At 40.8% G+C, this 27,078-nt stretch overlaps 1 protein-coding gene across 1 annotated transcript in view; it reads right to left on the bottom strand.

The window, feature by feature from the left end:
• The window catches only part of LOC144828830 (ras-related protein Rab-10-like), a 116,284-nt gene that overhangs the window by 17,709 nt on the left and 71,497 nt on the right, over window positions 1–27,078 (bottom strand). Inside the window, exons 4-5 of the mRNA XM_078687357.1 lie at window positions 16,960–17,049; window positions 3,780–3,881 (exon numbers count right to left, since the gene is read on the bottom strand). Of these exons, the coding sequence (XP_078543483.1) occupies window positions 3,780–3,881; window positions 16,960–17,049 (192 nt within the window). The remainder of the gene's footprint in view (window positions 1–3,779; window positions 3,882–16,959; window positions 17,050–27,078) is intronic.

Genomic DNA, 27,078 nt, shown 5'->3' with positions numbered 1-27,078 from the left:
CAACCTAAAGAACAAGCCTCCATTACATTTTACACTAGTTTTTCCACCATGCGTGGTAGCTAGGAATATTTACAGTGAACAATTCAAAAGCGAAGCAGAGCGGCTCATAACTGAAATCACAAAAGGTCTAGTTACAGTAGAATAAGAGAAATAAAGATGGGCGACACATTTTTCTGTTGAAGTTCATGCATTAGCAAAGAATGGAGTTAACTATGAACTGAAAGGGATGAGATTATTCAGAAACGGAATAATATTTATTTCTGTAATTCTCATTGAAGGCACTGAAGCAAATCTAACATTTTAAATTCCTTGGGACCAATAGTTGCTGTACTTCACATTACAAATTCACCCTTATGGGCAAACAAGGTTTCAGTCTTTACATAACATAATAATTTTCATTTAGTAGCAACAAAGATGAGACCCTGTGAGATGTTATAGCTTGAAATAAATTCCACAATAATTACAAGCACCATTAGAAATCTGAATAAGAAGAATGTTTAAGTTCAACTTAACGTATACATTTTTGCAGAAAAGACGCATGTCTTTCCTAAGACATAATTATTTATTTTATGCATATGTAAGTAGCCTAGAAATATATGGTTGTAGATGCAGCTGTTTATTTATGCAGTATGCACCACTTATTTATTAGTCCTTTCAGCATCACTGCATTTTTAAGTCATAAAGTAGGAATAGTTTCAAATAAATGTAATTTAACTTACAAATGCTTTACGCCTACATTGTTTAACACTGTTGTGCTAATAAACTACTATCTGGATTGCTTGATTCTTAGACATACATTTTTCTTAATGAAATAAGGACAAGGAATCTGACATGGAAGAGGGATACCATCTAATTACCAACCAGAGCAGCATAGATAATTCCAACTAGTAATGTCCGTCCATCTAAAAGAGTTTTGTGGACTGGCAATCTATTTTAAAATATGTGCCTCTATATGGATCATCGAGAACCTTAGCTAAAGTCTTTGCATTAACTTCATATTAACATTTAAAGTCATATGTAACTGTTTGCCTGCTTTGTAAACCTTAGCGTTGATCTGTAAATAATGATATGCATTGCTTCCTATATATCATACCAGTATAGACTTGCTATCTAGTAGAACTGTAACAAATAGGTGTTCCTGTCAACCAATCACATTAACATCTAAAGAGGCTCAATGTTAATATTTTCATGTATGTTCTACAATGCCAACACTGATAAGAAAAAGCCTTTTTTCTCATGACTCCTAGCTATTATTCCAAATAAAAAGCAAAAGCATACCATGACACAAAAAAGCTTAATTCTGAGGAGGTATCTGTTAGACCCTGATCGGGGAGCCATGTGGCAAGTAAGGGCTACTGGGTCCCAGCCATGGAGGCTGCGGTCGTTTACCTGTGATGACAAGGCCCATTTTACTATGGTTCTGCAAACTGGACCAAGTACATCTCCTTAAGCCTTTGACTCTCAGCAGTAGCGAATGCGAACTGTCTCAGACTTCTGTGGGAGGTAGTGTGGGGTTGTGCAAACCCAGAGACTAACTAGCAGTACAAATTTTTAATGTCCAACCCAGTGCTTTACTTAGAAATAAAAGTACATTAATACACATACTTAAAGTGGAATACCACACACACAATGGAATCCGGTACAAAGATAACACTGACACTTGGACTACTGCGCCTTGCAATACTGCATTCCCCTCCCCCCCATATTCTCCCTCTTAGGAATCTAAGCAGGTTCACTTTTAGGATACGGAGTAATATGCAACCTGAATCAAGGCTCAGGTGTAGATATCCCAGTTCAACAATAGTTGAATTTAGTTCATTAAAGTCCTCTTGATACAATCCCGCCACAATACAGCACCTGGAGTCCTTTCAGCAGATGAGAGGATACTGACAACACTCGTCTCTAATCTCTCCTGCTTCTGGGAGGAGAGATGCCAACAGCAGATCCAGCCCATGATCCGGGCAGGATGCAGCAGAATGGGACAATGGTAACTGCTACCTGGATTCCTTAGGCGAAGTCAGGTATTGGGCTTCGGTGGGGGCCCTTGGTAGGCATTGGACCTGCTTCTGAATCACCCAGCAAAGAACAGCATACAGGTCACAACAGCATGTTAGCTCTGAGAAACACTTTTGCAGTGTGGTGACTACCATGTCACACTCTTGGTTTTGGTGGTGGCGACCTCCATTGGCACGGTTTGTCTTCCGGTAAGTATGTCCACCATGGGCACAGTTCTTGGTTTTTGGTGTCAACGCCCACCACTGCAAAGATCTGGGTTTCTGTGGAGATGACTACCATGCATACAGTTCTTGATTTACATGGCAAAACAAGCCCCAATAGGTCTTCTTGCACAGATGCGTGGTTTGCAGTCGATTTGCAATTCCCAATCTGAACTGCACTCCTTAAGAGACTGTCCCCCTCTCCAGTCTTCCTTGGCCTGGTAGATCCACACACTGGGGTCTGACTGCCATTGATACTTCCAGGACAGAAAACTCCTGCAGGGTTGCCAAGCTCCTTCCCTCTCTCAGCAGGCAGGTTGGCTTCCTGGTGCTTTGGGGTAGGGGTACAGGTCCTCAGCTAGGCAAGTTTTTAGGTGGTGTCTCCTCACCTCTGGACGCTGTCACACAAACACAAGCTCTCGTTACACAGCAGTCCTCTGAGTACTCTGCAGAGAGCTCCCTTCTGTAGTAAAAGAAAATCTGGAACACCAAGTGGATCAGTGGTTTCGACTTTTATAAAGTCAAAGCAGACAGGAGATATGGATTCTCTGTCAGCACTTTAAAAACCAGTTTAGATTAGTTGTTCTTTCAACTGACCTCTCCAGCCTGTTCTCCAGACATAGCCTTTGACTACAGTGAAGTTTCTCACATCAGGGTAGTCTCCAGCCTTGAGTACCCATACAGAGGCACAAAGAGGTGTGAGCTTTCTGTACCTAGCCTATCAAAATACATCCAGAACAGTGATCAGGGAAGAGACTAAAGGAAGGCCTAATCAAAAAGATTCCTTGCACTGTGCACCACACAGACTGCAGTACCACCATTCATCCCACCATCTACCAAATGGCAGTGCAACAGGATGTCTAATCAGAAGCAGCCCTCAGGAAATAGACCTAAATGGATTTATAAAATACCCTTGTCTCCTCTCTCCTGCTTCAGAAATGCCAGCAATTTAGTTGCTCTGTTTGAGCAAACCATTTTGCCTCTATTCAGTGCTCACGATCAGGGGCTTCCAAAATGGAACCCAGACCTCTGTATTGTGGTTTCCTCATACACAAACATGTACCACACAGGTCACATACATAAATATGCACAATATACACTTCGGGATTTAGCACTAGGATCTGGGTTAGCACATAGAAGCAGAGCTTTTCATGAGTGAGCCAGCAGGCACCACTCCAGTGACACAAAAACAAAATATCCAGACACAATAATAAAGTCACATGGCTTGCTGCCACCACAACAGCCATTATAAAACCAATGGCAGGGATAATAGTCCACTCTCATCCAAATGAAGGCACCTTTCTGGGACATAGGACAGGGCCAGGACCTCTCTCAAGTCAAGGGACAGACTTAAGCATCTGCTCACACACTAGAGTAGTGTATTGCTCTGGCCAATAAAAAAACAGGACACTAAATGCTCACAGCTGTGCACTCAGGGCAGAGGAACACAACAATACATCATGCAAGGGACCCTGCCTATTATTTCATGCATGTACAGTGGTGTAGTATCAAATTAGAGGCCTCATTCACACTCCACAAAATAATTCAATTAATATACTGTACCTTGGTTAATATTGCTTTAGCCAACATTACAAATGCATTGTCAATGTTTTCATTTTCTTTGGCACTGGTCTCAAGAAAAGGTATCCCATACTCCCATGCAAGCTGGGGAAAAAGAAGAGAAACATTCAGCCATGCTTACTTCATTGCAAACTACATCTGGTAAAACAAGACATGTTAAATGACAGGACAGTAGTTCCGAACCTGTGGTAGGGGGACTTCTGGGGACCCCTGGTGATCTGTGAAGCCTCCTCAGAGGTTCCACGACTATTTAGAAAATTAAATAATATTAACAGAATAATAAAGAGTATATGAATAAAGAAGCTAAATGTACAATTGAAAATGTAAAAATGTACTGTAAATGTGTAGGAATTTGAAACTGGAGACTAAAAATTAAATTAGTATCCGCAGATTGATTTGTGTGAGCAGTGCAGGTGCATCAAACAGAATATAGTATGGCTGATGAGGGGCCTCAACAGAATTTTGAAAAGCTCCAAACTTCATATTAAAATTAAAAATTGGATTTTTTTATTGTATATGTGTTTGCACATAGAATGTGTCATCATTTGTTTTTGCTTTGAATCCTTTTTTCAGTATTTTTTTTGCATTGTTCTGTGGTTCAGATCATTGACAATGGTTAGCCTGTGGCCCTGAGCTAGCAGTCATGGCTCAGTGGGGGTCCCCAGATTGCAATAATGGTTCGGGGGGGGGAGTTTGTGGGGGTCCCCATGTTCCAGTAATGATTAATTGAGGGACTCCAGAAGTCACAAGCTTGAGAACCACTTACATACGACGTAGAGAAGCAGTCACTAGACTTAAAGGAATCTTTGTTATCAAACACCAACCAAATGTTTTTAACGTACTAAAGTTGCATTTACAGTTATACTTGTTTACTGTAGTTCATACACAGAAGAACATGGAGTGTGGATATCAGAATCTTCATGTTTTTCTAGCTTTCATGAATTTTCACAAGTCATTGCTGTTCATGTAAAGTGTGTGTATGCTAGGACAATGCTACAGCTGGGGATATGAAGAAGTGAGTGAAGATCCAGCTTAAACAAACAATGTTTATAAAATAAATGTACAATAACAGACTCACCATGCTGTAATAAAAATCATTCTTCTGGTAAGAGTTTTGTCTCCTATGTTTCTACAGGGAGCACAACAAAATGATGTAAAGTTGACCCACTGTGTTCCCCAGCATACAAGTGGGCATGACACAGGAAAAACACAGAGTGCTGTCCTTTCGGGGGAGAGACTGAACTACCTCAATAACCTTGCACCTTCCACACACCCACCCGATACGTTCAATCTTGTCATTCCTACTAGATAAACTAGCGATACAAACAAAAGTAGTACATAACAGGATTACTCTGTCTGGATTATGAGTGGGCCAGAATGGGTTGAAGCATTTAAAGCATTCAGCAAATACCTGTACCTTGGAGAGCAGAATGTACTGTATGTGATAAATATATATCTTATTTCGAGTTCAAACTTGGAAAATGGCGTATCACTTAGCAAAACAGGTGGTTACTGCACCAGTTCATGGATTGTAATTTTCTTCTCAGGGTTTTCTCTGATACATTTTGACAGGTTATACCTGCAGACATTTTTCAAGGGAGAATTGCAGGCAGACTAGTAATTGCCGCATTACAAATAATTCAATACTCTGGGCCTGATTTCGATCTCATTTGGAAAGCAAACCGAACGACTCGTGTCCGGAATGCTTTCCGTACGACTCGTGTCAGGGGAGTCCGACCGTACAAGTACGATGTGTTTGAATGCATCCGGTTACGATTCGGTCGGACTCACTTTGACTTCAATGGGTGCCTCTGTACCGAACACGTAAACAGGCTCGCATTGAAGAAAGGGGTGCCTGCTACACTGTGCATGGTCTGAAAGGGGGGGACCAATGGGTACCCCCACAGGTATTATATGGAATGGCCCCGGGTGAAAGGGGGCCTGATATGAGCCCCATAAATACCGATTCCGGCAGCCTTTTTGATCGGGCACAATGACTCGTAAAGGCTGTTCATCGTACTTGCTCGCTTGGAAAACCTACTCCACAGAGCTGTACGATTCGGCTCCAGAGGGCTCTATCTCTCTGTATGCCTTCAGGAAACGACGCAGTCAGCGCTAAAGGTTTCCAGGCATCGTAATTGGCTGTTTGAAATTGAGAACGAGTCGGTCGGAAACAAGGGCTGCGGAACGGTTTAAGTAAAACCATATTCGCTTCAGAGCCCTTCCGGCCGAGAGCAGAACGGGCCCTCTGTTTGTGTAGGAATTAGCATCTAGCCCTGTCCTCATAAGCATGACTTTATTGTGTGTGTGCATGTGGTATTTGTGTAGAACACACCTGGCCAAAAGGCAGCAAAGAGCTCTACAATGAAAAGGCAAGACACAGTCAATGAGTGATTTGAGTAGTAACTGGGTTCTGGGAACACAAATAGACTGTCACTGCACTGTCATGAATTGGTCTTTAAGGAGGTGCATCTTGAGCTATTTTCTAAACTGGAGCAGGGTTGGAGCAATCCTGATGGATGCAGGGATGTTGTTTTAGACAATCTGTTGAATATATAGAGACCTGCTGCACTGACAGAAGGTGTGTCCTGAGATCCAAATGGACATGGTGCACCTGTCAATAAGATGCACCGGGGTGCTGGTTGTTTTGGCTTTATAAATGATGCTGCTGGTTTTGAAAATGGTGAGCGCTAGCAGGGGGAGCCAGAGGAGTTCCATCAGGATGGGGAGATATGATCATATTTCTTTAGGTCCTGAATGAGATGAACTGATGTGTAGCCTATAAGGAGACCAGTGTAGAGTTTGGCCCTGGAATAGGGCACTGCCAGCATCAAGATGCAAAATTACAAGGGCTTGAACAGCAGTTTTGAAATCACTTTCTGGTAGGGATGGTTTTACCTTCTTTAGTATAGAGAGATGGTACCAGGATGGTTTGGTTTTCTTTGCAATGTGTTCCCTGAGGGTAAGGTTGTGTCGAGGATTAATCAAAGAGACTTGGCCAAGAGTGAAAGTTAAGTTGGGGTTTGAATCTATCCAGGGCATTGTCATTGAGCCAGGGTTAGGCTTGCTTTTATTCTTAGTAAATACAAGGAACTCTGTCTTACTGGGGGGGGGGGGGGAGCAGGGGGTGGTGAGGTGCAGATAGGTGAAGTGTATCCAGGTCTAGATGTATGGATGTAATACAAACAATTTTTGAGGCATTGGATGCCTGACTGGGGGAAAGTTTCAAGCAGAGTTCTGCATCATTGTCATATTGGGGAATTTTATGTTATTATCAGTGAGGAGAGCCTCAAGTATAGTTTTAACATGACAAGGGACAAGATGGCACTCTGGTGTTCTCCGCAGGTCATAAGGATCATCTGGGATCTGGAGGTTTTCATGCCAATTAAATGGTGTTGATTGGACATGTATAAAAAGAACAAGTGAAAGTGAATGATGTTTTTAGCGAATCCCATTCAAGACTTCAGGTGTGGACGAGGGTGGGATGATCGGTGTTGTCAAATGAAGCTGAGAGGTCCAACAATATCAGGAGGCAGGAGTCATCTTTATCTGCGGTCATAAGGGTGCCATCTACTAGTTGTACATAGATGTTTCTGTGCTGCAGAGGGTGATCTGAAATCTCAGTGTGTTGGAGGAGCATGGCCAAATGTGGAGCAAGAAGCAATATTATAAGAGTTCCAGTCCCAAAGCAACAGCTTCTGAAATAGAGTGAGTAGGTTTAAAAAGAATATGACTGTTATACAGGTCAAGTGATTCTGATCCCAAAGGTGTGGGTATGGCTAACTTGAGATTGTTTAGAGGGGTTTAATGAGGAGAGAGAACGCCATTTCTAGAGTCCCACATTGTCTTCCACTTAAATGCTCTGTTCATATCTTGTATGAGGCTGAAGAGTATAACTTGTAAAATGATGCATGATTTATTCTGCCATTTATGAGTCCTGACCTGTGTTGTGGTGCTCACACCAGGGACTACTCCAGTGGGCCTGCGTTGGTGAAATTAAGATAAAGGAGATCACCCTGTACCATGATGAGATAACAGAAGTGAAGATCAGTCTCTCTTTGAAAGAGAGTTGAATGTTTTGAATCCTTCTTCAGTTAATCATGGGTAGAAACAGGTGTGCATACCAACAAAAGCAAAGAAATTGATTAGACAAATATGTATTCCTCTAGAAACTCAAGTAGACAAAGGAGATGAAGGTCTGAGGGCAGCCCCAGCTCCAGCCAAAATGTTCCAAGGCCATCCATCGAGATGACTTTGTTCCTCTAGTTCTCTGTTCGTCGTGGTTCCCAAAACCAAAAGGAAAAAATGGCTCAGCAGCTCCTACTCCTACCTTGCAGCTAGGGATTGGAACGTCCTATGGCAGCAGCTCCCGGCCATAGTGGATATTCAGGCCTTTCAGTGCCATCGTAAAACCTGGCTCTTTAGACTTGCATTCTAATCCCAGACCAGCCAGGATCTTATTCTGCTTTAGCGGCGAGACACTCTTTGAGTAGCTGTTATACTTTTAAAATAGATAGATTGATAGACAGAGAGATAGATAGATACCTCCCAATGGGAGGTGCTATTGGCAGCAGTCAACTGAAGAACTGCCCTTCATCTGAAAATATACTCTATGAAAGTGAAGGTAAATCTCCTGAACGCAGATTTCAAGAAAATATCAGAAAGAGTGGACACAACAGAACGGAGGCTTGTGCTGAAGAACAGCCCTTGAATGGAAAATATACTCTGTGATGGTCGAGCTGAGTCTGCTACATGTGGATGTCACAAGAGTGTTGGAAAGACTTGGCACAAAAGAACATGGACTTGTGGCAGTCCAAGTGATGTGAAACAACAGAAACACTTATGAAACAACTGGTGAGTGTTTCCCTACTTCTCCAAAACCAATAGAAAATATAGAAGGCCCTCCAGGTTGCAATTATGTCGGTTTAATAAGGATTCCCAAAAAGGTTGATAGCCCAAGTATGAAGTTATTCATCAAGGACTGGATAAGGGCAGTGTTCAAACCTAATCATCCGTTGGCCGTCTTTTGTGTGTAAAAGAAAGTATAGGCCCACATTACAGGCTAACTAAATTATTGTGCCATCAATACCAACATATAGGAAACGAGAAGAAGTGGTCTGATACCCTGTGAAAACTTCAGGTACTACTCTTATCTGACTTTTTGCAGGCAATTCAAAGGCAATCAACATGCTGTGACTGGATGAAGAGGAAGTTCCAGAACCAGATGGGATACCAGATGGAATCAGGAATTCCAGCCCTCTAGTAACCGCTCACAAAAATCTGTCCAACTCATAAGGAGGGCCTCAGTGGGTAATGACTGTTTTTGTGGTCAGGGCAAATGGTTTCTCCAAGCCTAGGAAGGGTTTACAGGTGGATCAAGGAATGCTGCAACATAACTGAGGAAATTGTCTCCTTTTGTGCTGAACAGGATCTGAACTAAAGTTGCTATGCCAAGGTATCAGGAAGTTGAGATGGGGAAGCATTTGTGGCCTTGTCAGATCATCTCCCTTTCCCCTCCTGGAGATTACAAAAGATGGTATTGGTCAAAGTGGGATCCTCAAATTGGGATTCACCAGGGAAAAGTGGAATTGGGTGGTACCTTTAATCAGGTGTTCAATTAGTTGCACTGCAGGTACTGTAATATTTCAAACGGTACCAGCAGCCCTAAATGATAAATTGACGGGCCCTCCAATAGCCCTCTCTCCTTCCACGTTGAACAAGTCATTAGTATGAATGTTGTTCCTAACACAGTCACTGAATACATAAATAAGTACATATAGGACTCCATCTCAGTTGTCAGATAATTAACAAAGAGCTTCAATGCTAGTATCTTTCTTGGCGGGGCTGCTGTCCAGCTTTTTTACGCTTTACGATTGGCCCTTTGGGAGTTCTGAAATCATCATGAATGACATTGAGTTTAGCTAAAATACTTTTGCCGTATGCCATTTAATCACTGGGTTTTTTTGTTTAGTGATTTCTTATTCATTGAAAAGTCAAGTTGGAGTCAGGCATGGCTATAACACTACTTAGTTTGTCTTAGTAGCTATTTCTTTGCTTCACCTTCCCAAGAATATATTATTCTGATCCAAAACATCCAACTCCCTATTGGTAAAAGCGCAAAACTGGTACAGTTCATTCAGTCTGTGCTAATTGTAGAAGAATAGTCTAAGAATATTCACATTCCATAGATTTTGGGATTTTTCCTGAATATTCCAATTTTATTTCCATTTAAGATGTTTTGGAGCTAATTCACAAAGGCATATAATAGTATGTGAAAGAGTACTACAAGAGTACTACTTAATATACTTCAGAATACCTTAAGAGATTTGCCCCAATACGTCAACCTCTGCACCTGCAGGTTTACACCCTTTCAGGGGTGCAGGTTTCAGAGGAACCCAGAAAGGGACTAACTAACAGGGCATTCATGAGTATGCAAAGCAATAGTAGAAGAGTTCTACTTCACATACTCATGAATGTCCTTGTAAATCAGTGCTGAAACGTTCAACTCCCTATCAGTAAAATTGGCAAGAGGTCATTGTCCTTTCTATTCACACTAAGGGGCCCATTAGGATCTTAGGCGGATTGCCACCGCCCGCATGGCGGTGGTGATCCGCCCGAGATCTGTCCCCGCCCGCCACCCATTTCCCCCTGCCATATTACTATGGCGGGAGGACCGCGGTGGACGGAAAGACCGTCCGCCGCTTTTCCGCCCAGTCAACGAGTTGACCGGATGGAAAAGAGTTTAATATGGTGGAGGTATCTGTTAGACACCACCAGCCATATTACTATAGGTGCGGCATTGGAAAGGCATGAAGGAATTGCTTGTGGGGGCCCGTTGCGGGGGTGGGGGGTGCACATGGGCGGTACCTGCAGTTCCATGCACAACATGGCAGGCACCGCGCGGTGCCTGCCATGTTGTGCATGGAAGTGCATGACATGCCTTCCTGGCATTGTGGCGGGCGGTGCTGAGTGCACCGCCCGCCACAATGTCAGGAATGCTGGATGCACCTGCCACGGTGACGGGCGCATGCTAATGGCCCCCACGGGACCCCGCCCTTATGGCGGGCGGTCCCATTTCACGATGGGATGGCGGGCGGACATCCTAATGACCCCCAAAATGTGTATAACAGTCCCAGAATATTACCATTTTAGATGTTCTGGATTAATTCACAAAGGCATTTGTGAGTACATGGAGTGGCACTACCTCAGAACTACTTTAGATACTCATAGGTCCCTTTGTGCATTGGCCTTTGAGTTTTCCAAACATACGACTGGTAACCAGTGACACATGGGGTGATTATGATGGCGGACAGACTTGAGTCTGTCCGCCATCGTCACGGGAATTGGGACCACCCGGCCATATGGCGGCAGTCCTGCACATACAATTATAATGCGACCGCCACTTTGGCGATTGCATTTTGCATGTTTACCATTGCGGCGGATGCTGCTGGCTGCAGCACCTGCAGCAATGCATGTTGTGCATTTCCCTGCACTATGTGGCAGGCACCACGCGGTGCCTGCCACCTGGTGCAGGGAACTGTAGGGGGCACCATAGGTGCCCCCAAGTGCACATTTGCATTGCCCCTGCACAAGGAGGGACCACAACGGGCCCCCAAAGTCAATCTCTGCCAACCTTTGAATGGCGGGGGAACCGCCATTCAAAGGCTGGCACAATACAGCATCCTAATGTGTTGGACGGTGCCTGCTAGGCACCGCAACCATTCTAGGTATGCTGGTCGGGTCCGACAGGCAATCATAACGCTTGACTATGTCCGACCCGTGGCAGACGGGCTTTCCGTCTGCCAGCACTTCTTATCTGGCGGTGGAGAATGGCCGCACGATGGCGGTGAACCCACCACCGGCAGGCTGCAAGTGGCGGGTTCACCACTATAATAATCAGGCCCATAGTTCCAGGCACAGATCTGGAAACAATCTGAATAAATTCAAACCTTTGACTATGCAATGAGCTATTCACATGTACCATTGTAGATTGGGTGCAGTATTGACTGTGAAAAGCTCTTCTCATTTGTGTAATTGCATTTTTCCATTTTTTTGTCCAAGCCGAAATATTTCCCCCTGTGGTCAGTCCTTCACATAAACCACTGCCGGTTACAAGCCCATTCACACATTTCAAAGGATTTACTCCTCCCATATCAGGAGTAAATCTCACCTTTTCCGGGGTGGGAATGAGTTGGAAATAGGGTTGTGACTATCCCCTAGATCCAGTGTTTCAGGAGGTTCCAGAACTTACCAGAATTCCTCTGCCCTGGAGAGCCCATTCCTAACCCACAAGCAGAGTTTACTCATAAGCAATGCTGTGCAATCCTCAGATAATATTGAGCATTGAGCAACTGGATTTAGGAGTGTAAGGGCAATTTTAAGAATTTCTTGAAGTCAAATTCGGGCATTGGTGTATGTAGGGTGAACTTATACGAGCAAATGGCTTTGCGGATTGAGCCCCATATTTAGTGGTGATATCCTCCTTTCAATGTGATCTGCTGGGTTCACTGATAGAACATCGATGTCACAAACATCAATGTTCTAAATATCGAGAAAAAAATATTGAGAAACAAATATCCACTCCCATATCTTAACAGGTAAGTACAAAAATATTGACTCCAAAATATTGAGGTAAGAAATATAGATGTTAAAAATATTGATAAAAAAAAATATAGAATTATATATATTGAATATATTAACCCCTTTTTCTAAGTGGGCGGGTTCATGACGGCCCCCAGCCTTCATCAGCACACGAGCACCGTAGTGCATGACGGCTGGGGGCCGTCATCAGCACGCAAGGGGTTAAATAGTAATATTTTTAACAAAATAAATTACATTTAATATACATTGTAACTAAATATAACAAATAAACTCATATACATATCAATAATTTAAAATAAAAACATTCTATAATAAATTAAAACATGAAACTATTACAAAAAAAATAAACTAACATTTCCCTATACAATAAGTGCAACAGTAGGGAAAGTGTTAGATAGCAGAACACTTACATTTCCTATTCCAACTCCAGTGAGTGCAACAGTAGGGAAAGTGTTGGATAGTGGAGGGGTAAAAATTACTATTCCCAGTCCAGTGAATGCAAAAGTAGTGTAAATGTTGGAGAGTGAGGGAACAAATGACCATTCCCACTCCAAAGAGTGCAACAGTAGGGATAGTGTTGGATAGCGGAGGGGTAAAAATTACTATTCTCACTCCAAAAAGTGCAACAGTAGGGAAAGTGTTGGATAGCGGAGGGGTAAAAATTACTATTCCCACTCCAGTGACTGCAATAGTAGGGAAAGTATTGGATAGCGGAGGGGTAAAAATTACTGTTCACACTCCAGTGAGTGCAATAGTAGGGAAAGTGTTGGATAGCGGAGGGGTCAAAATTACTAATAATACTTAAACAGTTGAAAAAAAATATCACAACATTAAAAAGTCATAAAAAGAAAAAAACCCAATATATTTAAAAAATATAATTTCAATATATTGAACATATAAAAAGAACACATTATGATATAAATTACATAACAAAAAATATATTAAATAATTAAATACATGTATAAACAATAATTTAAAAGTAGCAAATATTAACAAACAAAAACATTTTTTAAAACAAAAATGTAATTTTACTGCATACCCTATAACACCACACCAATAACAAAACACTCCAACATTTTTAATTACATTTCCATAATTAACATAATTAATACATGAAGGGGACGGTTCCGATTCGGTAAAATGCCCTCCGAAATAGCCGTACGGAGCTTTTTTCCCGTACGAATCGTATGCAGAACCGTACCCGTACGTACGATGTAGTACGATGTGTACCCAAAGCAGTTCTCCGTACGAATCGTACCGAAGACCGTACAACTCACTAATCCGTACGAATCGCATTCGGAACGCGCAGTACGCGATGTCCGTATGGATAGAAGCTGCATTTTCCGACCCAGCAAGTACGAATCGTATCGACAACACTCCGTACGACTCTTTCTACGGGAGCTTAAAACGACCGTAAAAGCAGATTTCGCCTCGAAATCCGTACGAAACGGACCCTTCCGGGTACGGTGCGTACACCCCATGATTGCAGGGGTACGGTGCATCGGGGTATGGTGCGTACACCCCTGGATTTCAGGAGTACGGTGCGTATGTCACCGTGCGAACACCCCATGATCTTAGGTGTACGGACCGTAGGGGTACGGTTCGTACACCCCACGGTCGTAGGTTTCCGGTGCGTACACCCCATGCGTACACCCCTTGATTTTAGGGGTACGGTGTATGTGATAGTGTTGCCCTCTGTGCGAATTACTCATACGCGACGTTTACCGTACGGATCGCGTACTCATTCCCCGGTGCGGATCGTACTTGGCAGGTCGTACTGCATTTTTACGAATCGTACGGATCACTGTGCGTGTCGATGTCGTACGGATTTACCCTTCATTTTCGTATGGTTTGCAATGATTCGGACGTAATTTCTCCCAACGGATCGTACTACGCGATTCAGACGGATTCGTACGATTCATACGGAAACGGCTACGAATATGAATCGTCGTATGGATTTGTTTCCCAAATCGGAATCTACCCCTAAATCTTATTAATAAAAATAAATACAAATACACTTCGAGTACACAATATTTAACACTCTAATATCCACAACAGACACCTAATTTAAACTATACAATAATAAAACACAATTTTATATTATTTTTTAAAGAAAAACTATTACTATTAACAACTGTTTAATAACCAAAATGTTATTTAATACCCACCTTTTAAAAGTAGAAACAAAATACAAAAAAATAAACATTTACCCAGAATAAATATCAAATAATTAACAATAACAACTATATATTAAGCACAAATTACTTCCCACCCTTTTCTCCTATAAACACAACACACACATAAAATGAATTACACAATTAGCATAATTACTTACCAATTAATTATTTACTTAACTAATTATCAATTCATCAATTAAAAATAATTTACTTCCCACCCTTCTTACCCTTTACACTTATAAAAACTACCACACACAAATATAATTAATTACAGATATACCACATTTAATTACAAATGAATGTATTCAAATTAATTAAGAACCAATTATTAATTAATAATTAAAAAATACATTTCTTCCCACAATTTACACCCATAAACCCCACAACACACCTAAAATAATTACAAAATTACCATAATTAATTACCAATTAATTAAGTAAAATTATTAACAACCAATTCTTTAATTATTAATAAATTCATTTACACATTTCACACTATAACATCTCAATTAAACAAATACTAATAAATAAAAATGAATCACAAATATAAATATAATTACATTACTTCCCACCCTCTACCCCTATAAACCCACAACCCGCTAAGGAACTAAACAATGCAAAAATAAAATAAAAAACAATTAATAAATGTAATATTATTAAATTACTTCCAACCCTATTCCCCTATAAACCCACAACCCGTACCAGAACTAAAAATGCAAAATTCTAATTAAAAAAGAAAATACATTTAATATAATATGATTACTTCCCACCCTATTCCCCTATAAATCCACAACCTGCTACGGTACTAAAAGCGCAAAATAAAAATAAAAATAAAAAAAAGAACTACTAAAAGTTTAACACATATATTAAAAATACATGCAAATCTTTTACAACAAAACATACATCACATACATATGAAATATATACTAAAATACATAATGAAAACCGATATTTTTAACTATATTTTTGCAAACAATATTAAACACTTCGCTATTTAAAAAAAAAAGATATTTCTTACCTTAGGTCGATATTCCTGACCTCGATAATCTTGCTGTCAATATTCCTGACCCACAATATTAATTACTCGATATTTGTGCAACTCAATATTTTGTACTCGATATTCTGACTGCACCATCTGCTGCAATGAGAATCTTTCACTTTAGTTTTAATGCTCGGTTCAATGGCCCCTAACATGTGGCACCCTCTGAATGTGTTTGTGGATACATGGAGTGTCACTCCTTCCAGAAAAAAACGAGAAATCTTTTGTGTTTATGTACCTGACTCAAAAATCGGGGCTCGTGAAAATACCTCATGTTTACAATAAAAGAACATAAAAGAAATCTACAGCCTCAAGGACCATCTATTTTAAATCAAAGGAAATTGTCAGTTGAATGCAGTATTTACTGTATTCGCGGTTATCACCAATGGAATGAATATTGTTCTAGAAGAAGGTAGTGATCCCCGGGCTGAAAAGCATTTCGCTGTTCTCTTTTTCACAAATAATTATGGCATCAGTTAAATAAACGCATGCTACTGTTTCACATTGGTTCTTCGGCAAACATACTATCAATCCTCATCTAACAGCTCCAGATCATAATATTTGTCAGCAGCTCACATTTGTTTGCAAAATGAGTGCTTCTTTCTTTGCTTGCACATTACCATCGCTGCCGAGTGCTCCTGTGTCATGCAGACACCTTTACCCAGTCCTGGTTTTTAATCACTTTGCATTCTGGATATTATAGTTTTATAATTCACATTATCGTTAATGGTGTATGTGTCCCAATGCGCACCGTAGACCTCTGTTTCAGTGGTTGTGCAGTTCACTATACATATTTTCACCTTACACATTCCGTATTCAGCTTCTAGGGTGTGTACCCTGAAAATTGCAAATGGAATATCGAAGCATAAGAATATGGTGGACAAAATATCGAAACCAAAGATCAAAAGGTAAGTAAGTAAAGATTTTCTATAGCTATCCCGCATATTTGTACCTTGATAATATATATATCTTCAAGGTGTGTAGATGTGGACTTAGGAATTATAAATCTATGCTTCCTCTATATACACTTACATTTCGATATTTTGGTCTTCAATATTTTGTGCATTATATTCTTCTCTTACGAAAATGATATCCTCGCTATTCAGTATTACATTTAGCAGCTAGCAACTGACGTAGACATCATGCACAAAGGAAGGACCCAAAGCCTAAGAGTTCATTTTTGCAGCAGGTAAGGAACCTATTCGGATCTTCAGAACAATATTAGAGTAGCCAGACAGAACACATAGGTTGCACTTATAAAAGACGCATTCTTGAGTAAGAAGCACAAACGCGGTAAACTACTCAATACTCTATTATCACATCAGTCATCTCAAATGCATACATACCCTTTCTCCTTTTTCTTTTTGTATAACTCGTTTGTGTTCTTTGTCACATTTATTTCCCAGGAGTATTATTTCAACCTCGTCGCCTGCTTTCTATTTAACAAAAATACAGAAGGAAAGAGGCAGTATGTGAAACAGGTGTCTGAAGGGTGAGTGCATACTGTTCTACATCACTTTGTTCCTGTGGAATTTTTTCATTTGCAGAAATTATGTGGAGGTTAACACTATACTCTTACTTTTAACATGCTAAAGACCCATATTCAGTTGAATATGGCAATCAAAAGAAAGACAGACTGTCGACATGATTCTCAAAGCAATTTGAGAGTTGAAATTCACTTTACACAAAAAAAAAAGCATTTTTACGAGTGTAAAGCCATGTTCAAAAAACAAGATTTTACAAAGATGTACTCAAACTTATTTTTGAGAGCGTAAGCTGGAGATTGCGGATGTTTTTCAAGAGTATATTTGAACCCTGTGAGTGTTGCACATTCCCAGGAATATACAAGGAAACCTCTGAATTTACTTCAAACGTAGGAGAAAACCTATCAAAGAACCTGTGCTACTTTTTGTGAATTTAACTCTATGTTAGCAGGGAGTCCGACATTATGACTCCATAGTTAAGGTTGTAGCTTATGTTCCATAAACAGTAAGGGACTTTTTTGTGCCCAGAATTATTTATGAGCAACAGTCAAGACGGGTAATTCAGTGTGGAAAATTACAGGGGTCACAGAGATCTGTAAATGAGAGAAAGTGCAATGCCCTAGCACTCAAGGTGCACAGCCTACAAACAGAGAGGGTCTCACCTAAGTTTCTTAGACTGGACAGTGACAGTGTGTGGAGGGTAGGTTTAGGTAGAGTGCAACACAGTAGTCTAAGAAACAATACAGCATAAAAGTTGAGCCAAAAGTTGTGTGTACACAACCGTTTTAATAATAACTAACATATATCAAATACATTTACTGTATAAAGAGTCAGTTCAGGTAAAATTGAAATTACACAAAAGTCAATACACACAATATCAAACGTAATACTCAATATACAGCAAAGATTAATTGGGCCAGTGGCCCCACTGTGAAAAGAGTTCTTTTTAACTAAAGTCACTGAAAAAAAGTCAGTAGTTGCAAAACATAATACAGCTATACAACCAGGGGCCTTGTCTGCAACTGCAATATTGTAAATGTAATCGCTAATGTTCTTGAATTTTTAATTAGGCTGGTCCCAAATAGGTCTGGGCAAAATGATTTGCACAATGGACAGGGAAGGTGTGGCTGACCGTAGTTATTCTGAAAGGTTGATAAGCTGTGAATCACAAAGGTCTCATCACAGAGACCCATTCTGACTTGTAGAGAAAGAAGAGGAATGCCAACCTACAAACCTAAAAGCTAAAAGATGATTCCAGAGCATGATATTCCCCAAGAGCTATTCTGAAACTGCACTTGTAATGTTGGGGCAGATCTAGTCTTTGTTTTGTTGACCCTTCATTTGCATTCGTGGTAAAATGCTTACTTTGTCAGACATTCCTGCTGTATAAAGGTGTCCCACTCAAATATTGAATTTACTTCATCTACTCATTTGCAAACTATGGGCCATATGAATGAGCACATTTTCCCTTAGACACAGAATGGGTAAAAACCCTTTCATACATATGGCCCTAAGTCTTGGCAGAAAAACCTACATTCTGTGCGGGTTTCCCTGTTGGTACGCATGGAGTAAGCAAGCCTCTGAAACTGTTAATTCACCGATCAATAAATTGCCTTTTTCTATAAATCTTCCATCTTCAGTTTCATTTATTTCCCTCTTTTATCAATTATGTGTCTATGCAAATTGAAAAATGGAAGGGTAAGCCGTCCTGTCATCAACAGAAAATGTATTTTCATGTCCTCTGCTCTGATAAACTCAGACACATTTTCTGTTGGTAAAATGCTTACTTTGTCAGACAAATTTAATTTGCTTTGCCTCATCAAAATCCCTCTGGTCTAAAAATTCTAAGAATGCACACACTGTGTAACCTTTTTCTAACTTGTATCATTCCTCTGTGCTGAGCAAGCTCCGAACACTGAAAATATCACAGTAGCTGAATCATCTACAGCCTGCCTACCATTTGTGTCTCTCAGCAGTCTAAATAGGACTCAGTTAAATAAGAAAGAATCAATAGACATAAATATCTTTTCTCTGTGATTCTTAGTAAGCCTGGGGATAAAGGACATTAAGCAGTAGGTGCCACTGTCAAGACTAAAATTAAATGGTAATCAGTATAACAATGCTCATTAATATCTTTGTAAATCATGGGTTTCTGTAATCCCTGTATAATCGCAAATCTCTAATTTCGTAATAATCAGTGACTTGGGACACCCAGTCTCCGAAGACGTCAGAACTCTTATGTCACAATGCCCCCTGCCAAAGCCAGCAGCCAAGGTGAAAGACAGGACAGGTGACGGGGCTTAATTGAAGAAGCTGTTTCAAGCAATGAAAGAGGAACATTGCTTTTCTTTCTTCTGCTCTAATATTTTAGCTTACAAGGACACACAGAGAGAACAAGTTTATTTTTTGCACTCTTTAGATAGTTAGAGAAAAGCTAGACTCTTGTTGCATGTTTCTACACATTCTGAGCTAGTGCAGCTTTTAAAAAAATGTGTTTAACTGACTTGCATTGAACTGTTTCTAATATCGGTTTGCAAAAAATAACTAACTGGTTTTTCATTTGTTTAATTTTCCTCTAGTTTTTATTTTTATTCTTCATGTTTGCAGACATGCATATGAAAGATCTACACCCCAAAGTTTTAAGTGGTTTGTGGGAAAGGGATTGATGGTGTGACCATGTATTATATGGGATAAAGTTCCCCATGGCATACTGGATAAGGATATTGCAAGTCACCATGGCTTTCCATAACCTTATAAACGAACTTGGCCTTTGGCCTCGTTCCTCTATATGGTTATGGAACTCCTCTGTGACTTGCAATATGCTTATAATGTACAGCTGAGGGCAATTTATTTCTTATATCACGTATGCACCAATCTAAGGTTAAGCAGGAGTTGTTACCAGTGCTGAATCTGACATACATTTTCTTTCAGGCATGCATGCCTTGTTTTGCCAAGGAGTTATTCCTGACCGTGATTTAGAATAACTAACATACACAAACACATGCACACACACATACACACGCAGGCACGTGCACTCTCTAGCTCACTCTCCCAACTTACTTGAACGGAAGTTATTAAGGTAGTAATAGCACTAAAATCCCACCAAGTCTCTGACATTTTTTGCAATCTGGTCAGGCTGGAAGTGGCACATCATAGGACAAGGATGTACTAGGACTGTAAGTTGCATGTTATCAAGGTCTGTTTGAGTGGTCACTATCACACAAGTATGCTCATGCTGCGTTACGATTTCTATAGCCTGTGCTCTTGCTGTCAGCGTCCTAATTATCACATTGACCACAAATAAAAGAGCTACTTTAAGTTCAGTGCTGAGAGGCAGCTGGATCTATGGCATTTTCACCAGGTAACCAAGCATGTGCTACATAAAGTTGCTGTTGAACACTATTAATTTTACACCCTCAATCCCATGGCTTGGCATTCACCAGGGTGTAGCCTTATTTAGAGTATTTTTGGTTAATAGCAGGTGCTCCACAGAGGCTGTGTTTGCTGCAGTCTTCCCTGGAGCATGGAAACCCCTTTTCTTCTTGCAGAGTACACCCAAACGTCTTTCTGCAGCAGTACTGCAAGGCCCTTACCATGCCACATTTGTTGTGCCCGAACCAGCGGACATAGTAATTCAAAGTCTCCTTGAACCTGTACTAAGCTTCCTTATTAGCTGCAAATAGGGCACGCTAAGCAGCAAGCAAAGTATAAGGTTAGCGGTGTGAGATTGATGCTTGGGTGTGTTGCCGCATAGTGTGTACTCCAAGGGTCCCATTATGATTAGTCCTTTATTTCTACAAAAAGATACCGGGGCCAGAATTAGCGATACTGGGTAATATCTCCCCGTGAGACAACAGAGTGAAGAATAACGTGGGCCAAGTAATATCCGGTAGAAACCACAGCAATGGAGCGCACACCGCTAGCCCCTCCTCCGGATCGCCCCTCGGGACTCTGGTACTTATAGTTCAATAGTGGATCACCCAGGTGGCTGCAAGTCGGTACTTGTTGGACTGATGAATCTCTAGACCCGATACATGTCCCGGGTTTTTGGGTATCGCCCGAGACATGGCTCGGTTTTCGGGATAACTTCCCTCATCAGTAGAGAAAATGGTTAGGGGTGGAGGAGAACGCCTCCATTGCTGCGGTTTCTACTAATTGGCTCCCTTGAGCGTTGAGCCGACGGGCTCCTGGATGCTGCCCTGCGTGCCGGTTCGGGCATCGAGGCCATTGACGGTTGTTTGGCGGCCTTCTCCTCCACCCCTAACCATTTTCTCTACTGATGAGGGAAGGAATCCCGAAACCCGAGCCATGTCTCGGGCGATACCCAAAAACCCGGGACATGTATCGGGTCTAGAGATTCATCAGTCCAACAAGTACCGACTTGCACCCACCTGGGTGATCCACTATTGAACTATAAGTACCAGAGTCCCGAGGGGCGATCCGGAGGAGGGGCTAGCGGTGTGCGCTCCATTGCTGTGGTTTCTACTAATTGGCTCCCTTGAGCGTTGAGCCGACGGGCTCCTGGATGCTGCCCTGCGTGCCGGTTCGGGCATCGAGGCCATTGACGGTTGTTTGGCGGCCTTCTCCTCCACCCCTAACCATTTTCTCTACTGATGAGGGAAGTTATCCCGAAACCCGAGCCATGTCTCGGGCGATACCCAAAAACCCGGGACATGTATCGGGTCTAGAGATTCATCAGTCCAACAAGTACCGACTTGCACCCACCTGTGTGATCCACTATTGAACTATAAGTACCAGAGTCCCGAGGGGCGATCCGGAGGAGGGGCTAGCGGTGTGCGCTCCATTGCTGTGGTTTCTACTAATTGGCTCCCTTGAGCGTTGAGCCGACGGGCTCCTGGATGCTGCCCTGCGTGCCGGTTCGGGCATCGAGGCCATTGACGGTTGTTTGGCGGCCTTCTCCTCCACCCCTAACCATTTTCTCTACTGATGAGGGAAGTTATCCCGAAACCCGAGCCATGTCTCGGGCGATACCCAAAAACCCGGGACATGTATCGGGTCTAGAGATTCATCAGTCCAACAAGTACCGACTTGCACCCACCTGGGTGATCCACTATTGAACTATAAGTACCAGAGTCCCGAGGGGCGATCCGGAGGAGGGGCTAGCGGTGTGCGCTCCATTGCTGTGGTTTCAAGTAATATCCGGTAGAATACCACGCTTTAACCCTTTCGGGGGACAAAATATAGGCCCATTCACTAATTCAAATCTTGCGGGGGCTTTTTCTTACGCCTGTGGTGGGACCAAAATGGGCCAGGGGCCGCAGGAGGACATTTTTCTTTTTACTTTAGCTAGGGTTAACTGTTACTGCTCCCTCCAGCTGAAGGATGCAGACAACAGGGGCCAGGAGCGGCAGAGACCTGCAGCACCAGTAACTCTGTAGGTCGTCCAGGCCAGACGTCTCTGGTCCTAGAAGTATTGAATAACACTGGGAAAGATGTAGTTATCTGGAATGACCCCCCCCCCCCACCCACAGGGATGGTGCTTTGGGCTACTCTTAGTGGTGCCCTAAATTTCAGACGTACGCCTCCTGCTCTGTTCCCTCAGGTGTCTCCTAAACCCCGTCTCACCAAGAGTCATTTCAAACTTGCAAAGCACAAATGAGTGAATGGGCAATTTGTGCCCAGTTCTAAAATACTATCACAACACTTCATCAAAAGTTATACTGTGCATCACACACGACAACGCCAATACAAACAAACACATGGACTTTCACCTGGCTACCACAATTCAATCATAAACTCTGAATAAGAGTGTTGGCCTCCCCACACTCTACAACAATAAAGCTGGATTTCACTTTTCCTGATCAATAACACACTGAGGACCCTGGCGCATGATCATCAGTGTCTCATCAAGTTTCACAGTCAGTGAGCTCGAATGCACGTACTTGCGCTGTTCTGCATCTATTGTTACATTAGAGATAACATTTTGAGAAACCAAACATCAATATAATGATGGCCAATATATTGATGTACTTTCTTATAGTTTGAAAAAATAAAATCTTTGAAACTTATAAAACAATCAATTGAAGACAGTGTGCATTAAAAAAAGAAAAGACAAACGATGTTCACATCTCAGCGCCAGCATTCCACACACAGCATAAGATACACCGAATGGTAGAACAGACGAGGCAGGCAGGGGAGCAGGAGCAGAAGGAATGAAATAGTATATGTATATTCGAACAGGAGAGAAATCCCTTTGCTCTACCTGTAAATATTGTTGAACAGTGTCAAACATCATTAGGATACTCGGGACCTCATTACGAATTGCTCAGAATTTGAACAGGGAGATGGGAGGGACAGAATCACCTATTTCGATGGGTATCTCGGCCCAAACACACACAGTGTCAGGCATGGAACGCAGTATAACGTGAACCCGGTATTTCGCAGTCAATATCCAGATATGAATCCCTATACCTCACCCAGTTCTGGGTACTTTTCTGCTCCAAATTACCCTCTGCTGTAAGCAGCTGTTAATGGAAGTAATAGGTCAATGCGGGTCAAGGGATGGTGGTAGGGAGGGCATCCGCAGGCAGGGCATGCTCCTGTGATGCTGCAAGAACTGAGCACATGGGCTGTGTGAATGCCCCTAGCCCCTGCCCAGCTCTGGCAGCCATTTTATTGTGTGTGGTTCCTCACTTGGTAAAACCAGGCCTGGTGTTTCTGCATTGTGACATGGCAGGTATAGGCACGATGAGTAACTTATAGCCTGGCAAACTTGTCCTGTGGATACAGTTCTGCCGTGCTAGTGGTTTTGTAAACACAAAAATGATATAACTGTAATAAGTTGTGAAGTGTTTTGAATGTAGCATTTGTGTAACAGTGCATTTCTCCTTAACAACTGATATGCGTTCTGTAGGGTTTTTTCCTTCTGTTTATGCAGACTCGTAATGAGGACATCAGTATTCTCATAACATTTTTCTCCAAGTTTCCATTCTTAAAAACTTACTTCAAATCTGGACTTAATGTTAAATATCTTCAAACGTTATAGTCTTTGTCCCACTAGGAAACACACTGCGAGAATAGAAATATTCAACCCCAGCATACTGGACTTAAACCCCAAACACTATCCTGATAGTTTGTGTTCAGTGGTGCATCTGCAAGCTCTACAGTCTGTTGTTTACTTCATTTTAATTAATTGTAACTTGCAATTAATTTAAATGAAGTAAAAAACAGACTTTAAAGCTCGCAGATGCACCACTGAAAACAAACTATCAGGATCCTCGTGGGCACAGTATTGTAGACTCAGATGGCAGCCTAAGCAAGCTGATCTCCCTGTGTTCAAGGTAGACAGGACAGCAGGTGAGTATGGAGAGACAGTCCAACATAAATCAGTGGAGGGCAAGATGGGCAGGGAGGCTGACCTCTGTTTAAGCAGCAGCTACAGTCCCTGTCATGGCGAATCACAAAAGTCACTAAATTAACCTTTGCTTAACCCTTAGCTAGCTGGGCACAAAAACAGACAGGCTTAACTTAAAGGCAATGTGTAATGTATTTATGTAGCACACAAGCAGTAATAAAGTGGAAACACAACAAGAAAAATCCCACACCAATTAAAAAAAAAAAAAGAAAGAGTAAAAACTAATACATTATTTGGCACCAAAATATCAAAAATCTAATCTGTAGAATCTGAGTTATGAATTTTTAAACTCTAAGGTAAAACCCAGCACCTAAAAGATCAAAGCTCCAACAGCGGACATCTTGTTGCGCGAGACCGGTTCAAAGTTGAAAAGCATGGCCGACCGCGTTGGAGATACAAGATGTGGATTGGGCTTGGTCGGCGCTAACCTTCCAGTTTAGAAAATTTTTTGAAGAAAGTGTTCTTTGAAGCAGATGTTTCTAGAGAATTCCCTTTGAAGTGCTTGAAGTTTCCTGACTCCTCTGCCCTGGCACCAAACTGGCTGCATGCATACTGCAGGCATGGCAAGTCCTTTGTGTGTAGACACAGCACAGCCTCTTCAGTTACAAGTGGGGCTGTGCTCAGCTCTGGTCCCCTCATCCTGCCAGTTGATGGCCCATCCAGGCATACCTAATTCCTATATCGTGTGGCGGTCTGGGAGGAATTCACAAAGTCTAACTGCCAACTTTACCAAGTCATGTGACCTAGGACAGGCTGCAGGGACCAAATGGCAAGGGCAGGAAAATGCCAACTTTCTAAAAGTGGCACTTTTAAAATTGTAATTTTAAATTCAACTTTACCATTAAAGAGGATTTTTAATCACATTTCATAGATACTAAACATGAAATGCTTACCTGTTCCCAATAAAAAATTCTCACATATTAAATGTAATAAGGCATCCTATGGGACAGGTAAGCCTCACAGTATTGAAAAACGAATTTAAAACTTTTTCACTACCAATACATGCAAAACAAAGTGCATCTCTAACCTTTTAATTACAGTGCACCCTGCCTTATGGGCTACCTAGGGCATACCCTAGGGGTGGGTATAGCGCTAGGATATCGATGTATAAATATCAATGTACAGAAATATCGAGGTAAAAATATTGTGGGATAGAAATATCGATGGAAAAAATATCATGGTCAAGAATATCGATTGTTAGGTAAGTAATATCGATTGCAAAAATATAGTTGTTAAAAATATCGATTTATTATTAATGTTATGTATTTTAGTATTTTGTATGAGAATCGCTTGTATTTTTAGTATATGTGTTAACATTTTAGTAGTTATTTTTTTTATAGAATTTTGCGTTTTTAGTTCTGTAGTGGGTTGTGGGTTTATAGGGGAAAAGGGTGGGAAGTAATTTAATTATATGAAATGCATTCAATAATTTATATGTATTCATAATTGTATAATTGTGATGTTGGGTTACATGTGTACATTAATGTATTAAAAAGTGTTTGATAATTAGTTAATTAATTTTAATTAATTATTAATTAATTATGTTAATTGTTCAATTAATTGTAGGTGTGTGTTGTGGTGTTTATAGGTGTTAATGGTGGGAAGGTTGGGAAGTAATGTATTTTTTATTGATGAATTATTAATTATTTGTTAATTAATTTTTATTAATTAATTAGTAATTATTAATTGTAATTGTGTAATTATTTTAGGTGTGTTGTGGATATTATAGTGTTAAACAATGTGTAATTAATGAATGTTTATTATCTTTGTTAATAATAATATATTTAAATTTCAATATTATTTATGTTAATAATGGAAATTAAATGTAATACAAATGTAGATTCTTTTTTATTGGTGTGATGTCCAGCACTTTCCCTACTGTTGCACTCACTGGAGTGGAGATAGTAATTTTAACCCCTCCGCTTTGCAACACTTTCCCTGCTTTCCACTCACTGGAGTGGGAATAGTAATTTTTACCGCTCCGCTATCCAACACTTTCCCTACTGTTGCACTCACTGGATTGGGAATATGAATTTGTACCCCTCTGCTAGCCAACACTTTCCCTACTGTTGCACTCACTGGAGTGGGAATAGTAATTTTTACCCATCCGCTATCCAACACTTTCCCTACTGTTGCACTCACTGGTGTGGGAATAGTTATTTTTACCCCTCCGCTACCCAAAATTTTCCCTGCTATTGTAATTATAGTGTTGTGAAATGTATGTATTTTTAAGTTTAATGTGTTTATTAATTATAGGATGTTTTATTTTATTTTAAATGATTTATATATGTATGCATTTTATTTTTATATAATTTAAAATGTTTAAAAATTAAATAAAGATAATAGTTATTAAAATGTATTGAAGTAAATATATGTATATGTACACATTTTTGTGTGTTTATATTTTTTAAAATAACTTTTGTTATATTTAGTTAAAATATATTAAATGTAATTTATTTTGTGAAAACTAATAAAATGAATTAATATATTTTGTTTAAGTTATATATAGTTTTTAAGTCAATATTTTTTACATCTATATTTCTTCGATATTTTTGATTCAATATTATTGTACTTGCCTGTTTAAGTATAGGGAGTCGATATTTTTG

The sequence above is a fragment of the Lissotriton helveticus genome, chromosome 4_1 (assembly GCF_964261635.1).
Source record: "Lissotriton helveticus chromosome 4_1, aLisHel1.1, whole genome shotgun sequence".
NCBI lineage: Eukaryota > Metazoa > Chordata > Amphibia > Caudata > Salamandridae > Lissotriton > Lissotriton helveticus.
The sequence above is the reverse complement of the archived record's forward strand: the minus strand, read 5'-3'. Positions and strand labels throughout refer to the sequence as shown.